Here is a 16,942-nt window from a genome sequence, read left to right on the forward strand (position 1 = left end):
TATGTCGTATCATTCGAGTGGGAGTGTTACATATTTGTGGTCTGTAATTGTTGTTTTGGCTCAAGATGTGCTCTCATGCACAAAGAGCAGAGGGAATGTAATGAGATCTGTTTACAAGGACATTTTTGACACTAAAAACGATTTCAAATACAAGCGAGCAAAATATACAGTTCTTTCAGGTTTCAAAAAGGTGCTTTGTGTTCCAAAAATAGTACATTTTTGTCTTACGTAAAAAACCCTCTCAAAGGCCTGAAATGTCAGAACATGTCTGCAGAGGTCTAAACTACAGGGTGAGCAGCTTTTACAGGATAACCCTCCATGGAGATGTGAATGAGTCTTTGGCCGTTGAATTTGATTTTTGTGCTTGATCTTGCAGCTCTAGGCAGAGGCGAGAATGTTAAATGGAGATGTTTGACATATCATACATACAGTCTGGACACACCCAGCACGTCTGAGTCACTCCGGCTCCGGGACTCTATTGCCACAATTCAGAAACTAAAAAAAATAACATACAACCAGAACAAGCTGAGGAGGCTGTGTTTACATCTGCACCGGTTTGTCGTTTGGGCTCAGTTTAGTCCTGATGCAGATTTGGTTTAAGATAAGATAAGATAAGATAATCCTTTATTGGTCTCATTTCAAGTCCTGGTCAGGTCCTGGTTTGGTCTCAGTTTAGATTAGAATGTGTAAATTCAGCCAAACAATGTTACTTTTAATATCGCAACTGTTGAAAATAAAACTGCTCTTATTTCATCTGGGTGCATTTGTCCACAATCCACAGGAAAAGAAATAAATAAGCCTTGGAAAAACAATATATATTCTCGTATATTGCAATACAGACTGTAACCAAATAGTTTACAGTGTGTATACTTATTAAACATTGTGCAACCAAACACTACAAACTTGGATAGTATTAATGTGTCAGTCACAAAAACCATTAGTCACACAATGCAGCCATAACACCAGCCCATACACGTTACACAGAGGTGGGTAATTAGCACATTCATCACAGTCACTTTTCAAAGATTTCTTTACTTTTTTTGGCTGTTTTTATTCCAATTTAAGCAGAATAATTGACAGCGGAACAATCTCACTTGAGTAAAAGTTTGTACCCTCTTCCTACTGTGCTTAAGTCGACAAGTGTCAAAATATGTGTGTGTGTGTGTGTGCGTGCGTGTGTATGTGTGTGTGCATGTGTGCGTGTGTGTGCGTGTGTGTGCGTGTGTGTGTGTGAGTGTGAGTGTGTGTTTCTTAGCCGCTCCTCTATTCTTAATTGTACGTCTAATTATAAAACTTCAAATAAAGAAAAACAGATTTTAAGTCCAGACGGTTACTCGTACTTTAGTGCTATTTCCCTCAAATAGTCTTACTTGAATAATAACTTAACTCAGTATTTTTGTACAAGAGTAAGGCCTGCAACTAATGATTATTTTAGCAGTGGATTAATCAATAAGTGTTTTTTTTTTGCTTTTGTTTTGTCGACTTATTTCTCTTGTACATTGAGACTTTTAAATAGCCCACATTAAATAAGGGTTGAAAAATGCTCTGAAGATTTCTAGAGAATATGTAAGAATAAAGTATATTATTGATAAAGTGTATTATTTTAAAGCTGCATTTAGCAATAACATGTATTTCTTATAGTCGACTAGTCACAATTAATCGATTCATCTTTGAGTGATACTTCTTAATGCAGCAGCGCTCCTGTAGCACCTATAGATGTCATTTTATGTTCTCTACCCACCTCTGAATTTAGTGACAACATTTGAAACCCATGCACAACACGGCACTTTTTAGGATCCATTCCACGTGGTAGTGCAAACATGAGGCCACCAACGGTCTCCAGCCAGGCGGGGCATGAACAGGTTAATCTGCCCATACCTGCGCGCTAATAACCAAATACAAGACCATTTGAACAGAACCAATCCATGCCATGCAGCCGTCTCTCTCTATTTCAGCAGCACAGCAACGACATGCAGCTCGCAGGGTCGTCAGCTTACCGTAGAAAACACCATATCATTCAGATTCTTTATGTAGGAGGAGAACATGTTTTGGGTTTAGCGTTAAAATCCCTACAAAGCAACGAGAAAGAAGTCAAAGAAGCCACAGAAGTCATGAATAATTTGATTCTGCTTTGGCAAAATTGAGTTAAAAGCAAAAGGAAAAGAAAAAAGAAACTCACCCAGAGTTTGCTAGAGTCAGAGAAATTCCACTCTGAGGGTAAATAATGTGAGAGTCGGCGTTAAAGTAAGTGACTGTCCATTAGAAAGAGTTTGGCTGCGTCGGAGAAGTGAAGCATCCCTGTGTGCCACATGTGAGAGCTACTTTGGCCTTACACTGGAATATTATGACTGTACAGAAGAGGGGAGGAGGGAGGAAAGGGAGAGGAGGGGCCCGGAGCCACGCACCAGCGCCATGGGGAGTTCAAGGGACATGCGTAAAACTTGTGCCATCGTCACGCACACAGCAGTTGCACAGGATCTAAATGTGAACATGCAAAAGACTTAAGAGTGCTCTCTCCAATGGAACGTGACCCACTTTAAAGTAATGGTCACTGAGGTGATCCACAACTCATCACAGACTCACAACTCACAGGGAAACATAATGTGGAGCGAATCTTTCAAAGCAGCAATGCATCCTGGTGTCAAAGTAAAAAAAACAGCCAACTCTATTTTGCGCTATTTTTGTAAAATTCCATTATTTACATGGTATTATTAATATCATAACATAATACGCCTATTGTAGCCACCTCAGTCCCTAATCATTGAACACGTGATTTTTTACAGGATGGAACGTGAGATTGACAGTTGGATCGGTGCAGCGGCTGCAGTGATGCAGTCGCTGCATCGGACACCGCTCAGTCTACATTCTGCCCTCACCTATGGTCATGAGCTTTGGGTAATGACCGAAAGGACAAGATTGAGGATACAAGCGGTCAAATTGAGTTTCCTCTGCCCGGTGGCTGGGCGCTCCCTTAGAGATAGGGTGAGGACCTCAGTCACACGGGAGGAGCTCGGAGTAGAGCCGCTGCTCCTCCACATCGAGAGGAGCCAGCTGAGGTGGCTCGGGCATCTGTTAAGGAGCCTCCTGGGTGTTCCTGGCATGCCCGGCCCCCCAGAAGAGCTGGAGGGAGTGTTTATGGAGAGAGACGTCTTCTGCTCAGACTTCCTCCTCCTCAACGAGGTTCCATTTAACCAGAAGAAAATATATTCAATAGATGTGTAGATCCTTTTAACATCAAGCTTGGCTTTACTGGCATGTATGAACATCACTTCTGGTTATCTAATCATAGCTTGTAAACATACTTTACAGATTTGACGTGTGAAGTCAGAGCCTCATGAACAAAGTTAATATTTTGTTTGAACATATGTCTTGCTGCGATATAATCTCATCTTCTATCTTTTTTATTATTGGCATAACACAGAGAGCAGATGTGTCCCGTACGGCTAATTAGCAGCTAGCTGGCAGGTTTGAAGTCACTGTGAGTGCGAACGCTCGTCTCTATATGAATATTGATGATTTATTAAGCTGCGCTGCTTCAAAGGGCTCTGGCTTCATGCAATAACATCAATATTTTCAAAATAACACTATGATTCAGCTGAACTAAATCTTAGGTCACAGAGAAATGCACATTCTTTTACTTGGATGACTCAGCAGAGGTGACGAGAGGGAGAACAGGACTATAGTGGACAACTTCTCACTTGGAGCGAGAAGCACCACCTTGAGCTTAACGTGACAAAGACCAAGTAACTGGTGATGGACCTGAGGAGGACCAAAGCTGCTGCTCCACCCACCTCCACCCAGAGGGTCAGGGTGGTCGTGGTGGAGGAGCACAAGTACTTGTAGTGGATCTGGACTGAAGGAACCAGGAGGAGCCATCTCCACTTTCTGAGGCGGCTGAGGTTTTTCGGCATCTCAGTTTCAATGTAGTTTTCTAACTAAATCACAGCATCAGTCGCCTGCATCGTTTAAACAATGTTTATAGGACAATGCACAGGATGTTCTGTGATTATATATCTACAGGGCCCAATGCCACAGTGCACGCTGTTCTCTGCTCCATTCTAAACCTTTTTAAAATATATTTTGATAACTCTATTTCTTCTGCTGGTTGCTGCATGTTTTGTTTGACATAAGCAAGCACTTCAACATAAAAAAAACAAATATATTAAAAATTTAGTTTAATTATTATTTGTTGTAAATGTGAAGTAAATGGCAATTTAGCTAGTTCTGAATATGTCTGTTGTTGTAATTTAAACAGAGATGGGTAGTTATATACTTGAGGCACATTTTAAAACAAATGTGACTAGTTTTCAACATAGTTTTACTCCTACTTGAGTAATATATTTGACATTGTAAGAGTAATCTTGAATACAGGGTTAGGTTCTGTCCCTCTGTGAGTAAGTCTACAGGGGACAATACTTTATGTTGACAAAATTACATTAGTTTGTGTTTCTTGCATTTGATTTGGTGTTTAACTTTTTTTTTTGAATTACAATAAATCATATTTTCTTTATTAATTCAAATAACAAATCAGATATTACGTACAGACAGTTATTCTACAGTTTCTCCAAATAGTTTAATACTTTTATTTGAGTAATTTCTTAGACCACTACTTGGTTCTTCCACTTACTAGAACAACAGTATTTTGATGCACACTTATACTTTACACATTTAACTGTCTCAAACCCTTATAATGCCCACTTTCCCTGCAGTGCTGTAAACGCACCAAGGGGCCGTCTCCAAAACGCAAACAAACCCTCTCTCTCTCTCAGTCTCTCCACTCCCTCTTTTCTCTGTCCCTCCTTCTCCCTCTCCATTTGTCTCTCCTTCTCTCCTCAAACAAACCAGACACTTCTTTTTCACTTTGACTTTGGGCCTTCCCTTCAGCTCAGTCTATTCCACTTTCCAACGGTCAAAGACGCACTTTTTCCAAACTTTCCTCCCTCCTCTCCACCACCGCTCTTCCTCGCTCTTCCTCCACATTTAACCCTTCAGTCACCACTCTCTTTGCATTGCACGTACATTTATGTTCGGACTTGTTCAAAGCAGCCACAATAGATTTCACTTTTACGCACGCACCGCTTCTGCCCTGAGGTGAGGGAGTTGGTCCGCTTTATGTCAACACCAAAGCGGTCCACTAACCAACACATTACCCGTCAATCATTGCTCAGAAAAGTAGCAAAAGTGGTTATCAATGTCACCCTTAAGAGCTTGTGCAAGAAAGAAACAGAGCCAACCAGAACAGTTTCAGCGCTCCTTTGTATGGCCATATATAAGAGCGCTTATATATGCCAATGAGACAAAAAAAAAAAAGAGTATAGAACGCCTCAACGTCACAGCTGGAGACGATGTTAAGAGAACTCGACTTACCATGATGGGGGAGAGCTCGCTTCCCCGCTGGGAGCAGACCAAAAGCCTCTGAACAAGAAGAATGGATCCTTTAAGTGTACTAAGTGCCACCCTAGACCAAGGTGCGCATCCTCGTCCTGATAAATATTTAGGAGCTGAGTAAACAGGCTGGGTTTCTACCTAAAGAAAGTGTCGTATGCTGAGGGAGGTAGTTGCTTTTTTCTCATGGTAATAAGTGCTGAGATGCAGGTGGAATCTGGCCGGACGAGGTTACACGCCCGGCGGCTGTGAACGCGGTGACACAGCGCGCTGCTATGGGGCCATGGCAGGTCTTTTCTATTGGGTAACGGCGCAGCAGGGCTAAAGTACACAGTAGGAAAGTAGGGCACATCTGTCAAAATGTCCTGGTGCTGTGTTAGAATAAATGGCATATGGAATTGTTGGGTGTTTGCACAAGTTTGTTATGACAATGCCACTGTTTCCTCTTGTTCTCTTGTTGCTCCATTGGGGAGGTACATGTTAGGTTGGTCTTATTTGTGGATTTCAATTTCAGTTGGTGAATAAGATATCAAATACACAAATGCATTGAGTTGTGTGTGTATAGACTTAGCCTGTGTTGCTTGTATGTAAGTTGTTGTTTTTTATATTCTTATTTCATGCAATACTTTTTATTTTATAGTTACATATGATTATGCACAGCTTTATACACCATTTAGATAAAGGAAGTTCCTTGTTTGTTTTGTTTAATTTTGCTTATTAATTTAAAAAAGAAAAAAAATAGAGACCCCTGGAGGTAACATTACAAACTACAGTCCCTCATGTTTTGCCTGTTTTATATCAGATTGTTATCTATGACCAGTCACAATCTGCTGTAACATACAACATTTACTATATTTACCACTAGTTTCTCTTAATTTAAGTGAGCCTCCATCACACTATTTGATAGGCCGACAACATTAAGGACAGATTGGAACTACAATTACCACTACTTCTGCTACTGCTTAAAAAAACTTGCAAAAAGTTGCTATGTCAAAGGTGATTTTTTCTTATTAATTCCAAAGTGTGATTGTTGTCAGGTAAAATAAGCCTTCATTTTAATATGGCGAGTTTGTTGCCTTAGACCACACGCTTTGAAAATAATTTACAAAGAAGTTTTCTGCATTTGAACAGAAAGTAGGAGGGACTGGCTGGTCAGGCAAGCGAGTTTGAGGACTTTGCTAACAATGAATGAGAAGGAACCCCTGCCCCTTCTGAAATGATGGCATTATATTCAATGTTGTGAACGGAAACTATTGAAATAAAATACATTTGTTTCATTCTGTATACATCTGCAGTTTGTCTCGTCCTGTTGATGATACGAGCTAACGAGCCTGTCCCTTCATAACTATTTAATGTCCCTGAATGTGAAACCAGCTTCATCTGAAACCACATCAAATATTCACTCTCCTTATGTCTCTAAAGACATAAGGAGAGTGTGATGTCAGGTGAACTCATTCTCTCCTCTCTCTTCATGGTAATTATCCCCTTCAGTTGATTTGTCGAAACATTTGATACCCACATACCATCAATACAAAACTTCCAATGAAACCGAAAGAAATGTAACTGAAATATGCATTTTGTCTTATCATTGCTGTGGTTCTTATAAAAATACTTGAGTTCTGCATTAAAAGTACAACTGGACGTTAAAAATATATACCACCCCTGCCCCATATTGATCACCATTTAAATCAAATGGAGCTTATTTTATTTAAATTTTCTTCCATCTTATTGAAAACAGGCAAACTTCTTGTATAGATAAGAGTACCAGAATCATAACTGTTTTTATTTTGTGTAGATAGGACCAATAATAAATATAACATTTGGAATGCATTTAAGTATGATAAAAAGCACAAGAGGAGAGAAACAGAGAAAAGGTTTTGTGGCTGTATCAGGGAGAGGAAGGAGAGCACTGCACTGCACACGAGAGGCTGGAGGGACGGATAGACTGGACCTTCAGTCTTATTTTGCATATTCAAAGTTCACATATTATGCTAAATTTTATTCACATTATAACATTGGTCTCCCATACCAGGTGTTGTATTAAGCTTCATTCCTCTTAAGTAAGTCCCCATTGATTATGTAAGATGCCCCACCCACCCATGTTAACTTTCAGACCACGAGGAGCACGTGTGGCAGTGATCTCACACTCGATCTTACTCAAGAGTTCTAAAATGAACAATCCACTTCGCTCGTTTGAAAGCCTCATGCTATCGTGACATGTCATGTGATCCTTCTGAGAACAACTTTAGTCCCGGGGTAAGTGACCAATTTGTCGACTTGACCATGAATTCTCTGAAGTCTGCGCTTGATGTTGCAGCTCCGTTAAAACAGAGAATGCACCTTCACATGGTACAATGAAGATCTGCAATCACATAAACAAAGTGTTAGAAAATTAGAAAGACCATTTTGTCGCTCACGCATGGAAGAATCCCTTAAAGCATGGAATAGCTGCCTACTGTCCTATAAGTTAGGCCCAAACCAGATACTATTCAAATCTAAAGGAAGTCAACAAAAATGTATTTTCAGCACTGTGGCCAGGCTAACAAACTGTCACAGCGCAGTAGAGCCCTCAATCCCAGCTACACTCAGCAGTCTTCTATTTTTTCACAAAAAAATAAAAACAATCAGAGATAAATTAGATGAAATTACTAAAGCCCAAGCTGTAAAGCTAGTGTCCCATATAAATCCATCAGTAACAAGAGAAAGGTTCCTTGCTCTTGATCAAGCAGAGATAACTTCAGTCATTATGTCCTCTAAATTGTCAACTTGTATCCTAGACCTGATTCCAAGCAGACACTCTCCCCCTAATTATAATGATTAAATCATAAATACTTCATTAGAAAGTGGTTAAGTTCTACTTCAAACATGCAGTCATTAAACCACTTTTGAAAAAGCTTTATGTAGATCTGAACTACAGAACTACAGACCTATTTCAAATCTTCCTTTTGTCTCTAAAATCCTTGAAAAAGTTGTAGTTAAACAGCTTTGTCGCCATCTACAGGACAATAACTTATTTGAAGTTTTCCAGTCAGGGTTCAGAGCACACCACAGCACTGAAACTGCACTAGTTAAAGTCTTAAAGTTTGTTATTAGCCGCAGATGATGGTCTGGTCTCAATCCTGGTCCTGTTGGACCTCAGCGCAGCGTTTGACATCATCGACCACAACATTCTACTGCAGAGGTTAGAATGTGATGTAGGTGTCGGAGGAACAGCCCTCAGCTGGTTTAAATCCTATTTATCTGATAGGTACCAATTTGTTAATGTAAACAGGAGCTCCTCACCTTGTTCTAAAGTAACTTACGTCATGCCTCAGGGGTCAGTGCTCAGTCCGATTCTGTTTAAGATAAGATAAGATAAGATATTCCTTTATTTTTTTACTATTTTTTTATTGTTTACTATTTATATGCTGCCGTTAGGTAACGTTAACACCCTTTAACAAGAGCCTAAACTTGAATTTCTCCCCATTGGGGCAAGGATTCATTGGGGCATGGCCTCCCTTACTTTCGATGTCTACATCAATTGGCGGCGTTCCAGGCACCTTGCGACCACAGCTTCGAGCAACTGCACTGACAATGGAGGTGGAGTACACGGTTCTCTCCCAGAGGTGTGAGTTGAAGACCTTGCTGACAGAGGGCTCCGCAAGATGTTCTCAACAGATCCTCACGATGCGCTTGGGCCTGCCAAGTCTGTCTAGTTTCCTCCTCTACCAGTGGGTTGACAGCTCTGCCCCTCTCTTCACCCGAGTGTCCAAGACAAAGGTCAGATGACACGACAACAAACGCAATCATTGCCCTGCGGCCTAGGCTGTCCTGATGCCTCTTGAACATGTTGTTAGTTATGGACAAACCGTGGCTAACACAGAAGTGCAAAAACTGGACACCACTCTGGTTTGGATCAGGATTCTTCTGGATCACTCCTGTCCAGGTGTCATTGTTGTTGCCCACATGGGCGTTATAGTCCCTCAGTAGTTGACAGGAGGACAATCATTAACATGAAATTAAATCAGACATGCATTGAGAAGGATCATCACACAAAAATGCGAAAAGTCATCACCTCTCAACTAGACTAAAGACCAAACTATCACTATCACACTATCACGGCATCATGAAACAGTTTCAGATGTTCCACTGATAGTGGAGTTTGTGATCCTGTAATAAAACGGATGATTCATCTGTGCATCCACACTAATGCAGTGGAAAACTATCCTTATGATTATTTTAGTTCAGTTTAGCTTCACAAGTTATTATTAATGTTAGTGTCCGCTCTGCTGAGACTCTATTTCCCATGTGCCCCTTGTGTTTGTCATGTGCTCCCATGTTTGTTTCTGTGTGCCATGTGTTCCTCTGTCTCCGCCCCTCACCTGCCGTCTGCTACTTCCTGGATTTCCCTGTCACCTCCCACCACACCTGCTGTCAGTCTTCTCATTACCTCAATTAGTTTCTCCTGCCACTTGTTTGTTCCCCACCAATCCCCTGCTTCTCTGTGTCTATTTAAGTTCAGTCTCCCCTTTGTTCTGTGTGTCATTTGATGTCTGTACAGAAGATGGCCCCTGCCCCTGCCCCTGCCCCTGCCCCTGCCCCTGCCCCTGCCCCTGCCCCTGCCCCTGCCCCTGCCCCTGCCCCTGCCCCTGCCCCTGCCCCTGCCCCTGCCCCTGCCCCTGCCCCTGCCCCTGCCCCTGCCTTGTTTCCCAGCCTGTCTACCTGAGCTAAGTTTGTGCTTTCAGTTCTGACTTTTTGGAATTTTGGATCTTTTGTGTTTTTTGACCTTGGAGTTTTTTGGGTCTTTTGTATTTTTGCATTTTTTGGACATTCTGAGCCTTTGTGCCTTGCCTTTGGGTTTTGAACATTTGTTAAATAAAATCTACTGTGCCTTTATCCGGACTGCTTTTGGGTTTTTTCCACCGGGATCATTACAATTAAACTGCATTTAAAAAAAGAGAACATGTTAAGGCTATATTTACATCAAATATTTCATAGGCTAATAAAGACTACTGCTCAGAGTACAGAAAAAAACATTGAAGTTTCCAATCAGTTTTTATGTTGTTTTGGGAGTTATATGTTCAGAAGTGTTTGCTCATTTCCAGCACCATTGCTACTCTGGTGTAAAGACTGGGGCCACCAGCAGATGCTTCATTGTCTTTGCTATAAAAGTTTGTTGATGGACTAGCTTCATCTGTGGTACACTTTTGGTAGAGTTTAAGAACAAAGCAAAGAAAAGAGATTCATTTGGACTTTTCATGTGGACTAATAATGGATTTATTTTTTAAAGCTGAGCAGTTGGTTTTGGCTCGTTTTTGCTTGTCCTGAAACAAAAAGAACTGGTTCAACGCTTATAGCAAAGGATTTATAACGCTCATTCGGAGCTCACAGGGAACAGGATGAACAATTGAATTACACATGACACGAGACACAATGGCCCACCTGACATGTGCAAGAAGTGTGGATAAATGTATCATGTGGAGGAACTAGATATTTTAGAATGTTCCTGTGAACCTGGTGTCCTGATAAATTGGTCTTTTTCCACTCATTCTGTCTTCTACTGAATAAACAGGGATAAGCATTACCTTGTTCCTTGCGCCTCCTCGGTAACACTATTGCTGTGAGGCAAAGGAGCTTTAAATCTGATCTCTGGCTCATAAGCCTAAAAGCATTTTAGGAGAAAATCAAGACCAAATCATGATGGCTTTTTAGTATGAGACAGTACAGTTTTTAAATCTTCCCGAGGTATAACTAATACCTTCTTTCCCCACCAACAAACAACGAACTAAAAGCAAATTAGCCATGTGTCTGGTTGCATTAGCATTAGGAGCACATTTGGTAGGTTTACTTATATGTTGTTAATATAAATGACAAGAAATGCTGGTTTTACTGTAAGACAAAATATATTATATAAAACATTATCTGCATTGTGGCAAAGTAGGATGGATCAGTGGGTGATATTGCTGTGCATGGAAATACTCCACTAAATAGTTGCAATAATCTCTCTCTGTCTATTTAAGGAAAACAAGGAACAAGTGCCTACCTCACGACCTGCAGGCCGCTCCAGCTCCTCTGCAGTGATTGACTCTGATGCAGTCTAATCACGCATAGCTGTGGCATTACTGATAAGGCAATTAGTACTATTTCCACTGTTCCTGATATGTAATTATGCATCATTAGCCTACAGGCAACTGCAGCAAATGCTCTCTGAAGAATGTTTATGCAGCGTGCAAAAGATAATGTTGTAGTGTTGGCATCACATTGTAACCAAGGGGCTTTGTTTGATAAATGTTTTTTTAGCATTCCTCCTATTCATGTTCAGTGACGTCCATTTAAATATGTTGGAACAGATGGAATTGTGTTTTAAGTGGGCCCCGTCTAGTTGCTCAATACAGCAGCAAATGCAAAAACTAAAATTAGGGTGTTTGACCAAAAATATGAAATTGACCAAAGATGACAAAATATTTCTCTTTAGTCAATGACGGGTGTCACGAGTGCCCCTCGCGTTGGGATTTGTCAGTTACTCACAGAAAAGCACCAATATGCGGCTGCAGTCGTCCAATAACATTTTAGAAGAAAAAAAACATATTAGTATAAGTTTACATCTCCACTATTTCCATTTCTTTTTCTTTTTTTTTTGTATTAACCTTTATTTAACCACAGAATAACCCACTGAGATTGATTTTTTGTTTTCATGGGCGACCTATTTTCCAATTCAGATGTGGCAAGGTCAGTCTGCCCCAGCCCTGCCCACGCACTTGACCTCCCGTCCATCCACTCTCCACGAGGCCTCAGGTCTTTTTGAGGGACCTAGTTGGTTTTTATAATTGAGCATAAATTCAAAACTCAAACAGTCGAAATAGTTGAGTTCCAGATGTAATACTGAGCGTGGAGGGTCAACGGGCGCAGAGGTTGGTTCCATCCCACATCCACAGACCTCAGGAGGCCTACTAGTGTAAAGAACAGATTTAGAGTTTAGTTCATGCTTCACATTGTGATACTTTCTTCTCTTGTATCAACTTCTGCTTCTCTTCCAGCCATTTCTCAGCTTGAAGACCATGAACATTTTTTGTATCTACTCTTATTCATTTTGTGCATTCAGCATCTCTCATGAATCCTCATTTGCTTTGGCATTTCCCCATTTTGTTAACTTTCACCGTCACCTCAGTCACACCTGAACTCACACTCACCATTTGATTCTATTTAGTTACCTGTGGCAGTTCTTTCCAGTAGTCTCTGTTAAATTATCATCCATTCGCCATTTATCCTATTTAATCATATTTTAATTGTGTGTAGTTATTTCCAGCAGTAGTAGCCAAATTATGGTCAATAGATCACAACTATTATAGACTATTTCACGTGTATTTTGCATTTTTTCCCCTTGTATTCTCCGCGTCAGCTGGATTATGGTCTACTCAGACATTTAGGCCTAAGTACAGGTACAACAGCATCATGGGTAGATTTCCCGTTCTTGGCAACTTAAATCGAACGCTCGAATCGAATGGTAAGTAATGTCACTGATTGTTATTGTTTGTTGATCTTGACTATATACTATTTGGGACATGCAATAGCCTCATGGTCTATGTTTACCTGTTGTAGTTACTTAAATCAAACACTCATGTGAGATTGACAAGTAAGAAACATCATGGGTTTATTTAGTCACAGAGATCAAACATCTCTTTTCGCACATAAAATACATTTCCCACCCTGAGTCTGGTTTAGCGCTTTCATCCGCTCATCTGTAGTTCTTCAAATCAATCACTACTCCTTGTCCTGATTTCCTGGCCTCTTTTTGCATCAATGAAGGCAGCGGTCTTTGGAGCAGAAGACTCTTGTCTCCCCCGTGCATGGTTTCAGCATTCTCGAGGGTGGGAGAAGATGTTTGATTACGGCTCAGAGGACCAAAAAGTTAGATCAATCTTAAATAAGAAGGAAGACTGAGTCACTGAAGTAGAGCCTGGAAGTCTTTTTACTTGCACAAGGAGAGAACTTCATACAATGTACAGAGAGTCTGAAAAGTGTTACAAAGAGATGTGTATTTATAGCTTACTCCCACACAGTTGGTCAGAATTGCATAAGAATGTGGCCTTTTGAGTTAGGTGTTTGGTATCGCCTGCAGAGTGTAAGCTGAACCCAGTTACACAGTACAACACATTTTCAACGTATAACCAAACAAGGATCATTTTAACCATCCATCTTCTTCCGATTATCCTGGGCCGGGTCGCGGGGGAGGCAGTCTAAGCAAGGACTCCCAGACTTCCCCCTCCCCAGACCCTTCTTCCAACTCCTCGGTGGGATTCCGAGGTGTTCCCAACCGAGAGACATAGTCTCTACAGCGTGTCCTGGGTCTTCCACAGGGCATCTTCCGAGCCACCTCGAGGAGCAGCGGCTCTACTCCGAGCTCCTTCCGTGTGACTGAGCTCCTCACCCTATCTCTAAGGGGGCGCCCAGCCACCCGATGGAGGAAACTCAATTCGACAACTTGTATCCAACTTTTCCTTTTGGTCATTACCCAAAGCTCATGACCATAGGTGAGGGCAGGAACGTAGACTGACCGGTGAATCGAGAGCTTTGCCTTTCGACTCAGCTCCTTCAGTGCAGCTGCTTCGCCGATCTGCCTATCAATTTAACGTTCCATCCTTCCCTCACTCGTGAACAGGACCCCCAGATACTTGAACTCCTCCATGGCCTCGGATTTGGAGGTTCCCAGCGGCAAACCGTCCCAGTGCATTCTGCAGATCTGGGTTTGATGGAGCCATCAGGACAACATCGTCTGCAAACAGCAGAGATGAGATCCTGTGGTCCCCAAACTGGACACCCTCCGACCCCTGACTGCGCCTAGATTCTGTCCATAAAAACGATAAACAGAACCGGTGACAAAGGGCAGCCCTGGCGCAGTCCAACACACACCGGGGACAGGTCTGACTTACTGCTCCGGTCATACAGGGACCGGACAGCCCTGGGCAAAGGGCCCCGGAACACCCCCCAATGGACACCCCGAGGGACACGGTTGAAGGCCTTTTCCGAATCCACTAGGCATATAGCTGTTCAGCCCGTAGGCCGACACAACAGTGAGAGACCTGTTTCCAACCTGAAGGCGTAGGAACGTGACTCTCTTGTTCATTGGGATGAACTCCAACACGTGGCGGCTGAGCTGAGGGACTATTAGCAAGCCCACACCAGCCCGCCGCCTCTACCCGGGGGCAGCACCAGAGAAGTGGAGGGTTCAGCCCCTCGAGGAGATGGGTTCCAGAGCCCAAACTGCGTGGACTATATCTAGTCTGTACCTCTCAACCTCCCGCACAAACTCAAGGGGAAAAGTGAATCTGTTCATTCCCCGGGGTCAGAGGCAGTATGCCCCCAGTGTCTGTATGAACTTGTGTGAATGAGTGAGTGGTTTCTTGACGTAAAGTGCTTTGAGTGCCTTGAAGGTAGAAAATCATATATAAATGTGACCTTTTTTAGAGGCTGAGCAGTGTCTGTGGCTGCGCCTCTCTGACTTGCTGTGAAAACCAATAATGCACTCTCTTTTTGGGCTGACCTGGCTGCTGGCTGCTGTTATGCTGCTGCCTCGTAACAGACAGTGGGATTTCTACGGGGTTAGACCTGCATGTGCATGGTTTGTTTACCCTGGAACCAAGCAGTCAGAGGCAGAGTGACGGACTGTGATGGACTGGAGAACTGGTTTTACGGCTGCTGCTGCTGCTGCTGCTGCTGCTAGTGTCTCTTTACAGAGAATAGGTAACGTTTTGTCTTTTTGTACAACAATCACAAGTTTACAAGTAAATGTAGTTTTGAAACTGTGCATCACTGCTGCTGGGAAATGGGTTATTTAAAAAAAAAAAATCTGATTTTAGATGTCCCATTTCAAAACTAAAATCAAATTGCAAGCAGGTACGTGGACCCCGCGTGATATGAAAATATTGCTCCACCGGATAGGGTTTTAATTAGGGCTGAACGATTTGGAGAAATAATCTAATTGCAATTTTTTTCCCCCAATTATTGCAATTGCGATTTAATATGCAATTAGATTTTTTTTTTTTATTGTATCCTCTTTTTTTCTTAAGAAAACGTAATGAATGACTTAAATAAGACCAACATAACATTAGGTACATTTAGTGTAAAATATTCTTTCCCACATTTTCATTTTCTTATACATGCTGTCAGAATGACAGAAGAGATTCTCACTGAGACGAAAGTGTACTGCTTCTGTGATTGGCCGAAACCCCATGCGGGTTGGGTTTGTTCCGGGTAGCGCCAGCTTCGCGTCGTGTCACGACAGCACATAGATTGCACATGAATTTCACAGTAATTGCACATACGACAGAATTGCACATCAGTATTAGGTTAGGTCAGTATTGCGCCGGGATAACGTGACGATCTCCGGGTGAGACGACTGTTCTCCGCAGTTTCATGAGTTCCTCCTTTGTGGAAACGCGGTACGGCGCCGGCCGGGGGGCGGGGCCGGAGCCGGGGGGCGGGGCCGGAGCCGGGGGGCGGGGCCGGAGCCGGGGGACTCAGAGCCAAGGCACATCGCAACGACACAACGAAAACACTCAATCCAGCCGAATAAAGTCAAAACAAGTTAATAGCTCTGAAACTGCTCTTATCAAGTTAACAAAAGACATCCACCTGAACACAGACATGAGCAAAGCCTCGGAATTAATTCTGTTGGATTTGAGTGCTGCTTTTAACACTGTCGCTCATAGGATCCTCTCACAAAAACTAGAGGACTGGATAGGCCTCGCTGGCACTGCCCTAAATAAGTTCAAGTCCTATCTGGAAGACAGGAAGTACTGTGTTGAAATGGGTAACAGTTCCTCAGACTACATGGCCTGTGGGCTGCTCAAGGGTCAATCCTGGGACCACTTCTGTTCAACCTCTACATGCTGCCGTTAGGTCCTTTGATACGGAGTGAAGTGTGTCCTATTACAATTAGGCAAAAACTCAGATCTATGTTTCACTGTCGGCAGGTGAATATGGACCAGTGGATTCCCTCTATCACTGCATCCAACAGATCAGTGTGTGGATGCAAAACAACTTTCTCCAGCTAAACTCAGGCATGTGCCCACTGTCACCGCCAGTCTCTCGCTCTAAAACCTGTAAAAAAAGTTAGAAAGCTTGGGGAATTAATGGACTCAGACTTGAACTTTGACAACCACATCAAATCCATAACATCAGTAGAATTTTACCATCTAACCATTGCCAAAATTATAGGGTCTAAACCTGATTTGGAGAGACTTATCAATGCATTTGTCTCCAGTAGATTAGATCACTCTAACAGCCTGCTCACTGGCCTCTCCAAACGAGCTGTAAAACAGCTGCAGTACATCCAGAACGCTGCTGCTCGGGTCCTGACTAGAACCAGGAAGTACCATCACATTAGTCCTGTTCTCAGGTCTCTGCCCTGGCTCCTGTGGCTCAGAGAAGAGACTTTAAAGCAGCTCTGCTTGTGTACAAGTCTCTCCATGGCCTAGCACCAAAGTACATCTCGGACATGTTGGTGCCATATGAACCATCTCGGACTCTGAGGACCTCAGGGACCGGCCTCCTGCTGGTGCCCAGAGTCAGGACTAAA

At 42.4% G+C, this 16,942-nt stretch overlaps 1 protein-coding gene across 2 annotated transcripts in view; it reads right to left on the bottom strand.

Moving 5' to 3' along the window:
* Positions 1-5,385, bottom strand: part of LOC140370936 (uncharacterized) — a 77,505-nt gene extending 72,120 nt beyond the window's left edge. The window contains exon 1 of one of the 2 annotated variants that reach the window (XM_072458320.1): positions 5,368-5,385. In XM_072458320.1, the coding sequence (XP_072314421.1) occupies positions 5,368-5,370 (3 nt within the window). In that variant the 5' untranslated portion in view covers positions 5,371-5,385. Of the gene's footprint in view, positions 1-1,997; positions 2,071-5,367 lie in introns of those variants that run through there. The other variant, XM_072458253.1, reaches the window with a different exon arrangement.
* Between the last annotated feature and the right edge of the window lie 11,557 nt (positions 5,386-16,942).

Source organism: Eucyclogobius newberryi, unplaced genomic scaffold (genome assembly GCF_026437365.1).
Source record: "Eucyclogobius newberryi isolate DKJ021-1_F unplaced genomic scaffold, fEucNew1.0.hap1 SCAF_1, whole genome shotgun sequence".
Classification (NCBI taxonomy): Eukaryota; Metazoa; Chordata; class Actinopteri; order Gobiiformes; family Gobiidae; genus Eucyclogobius; species Eucyclogobius newberryi.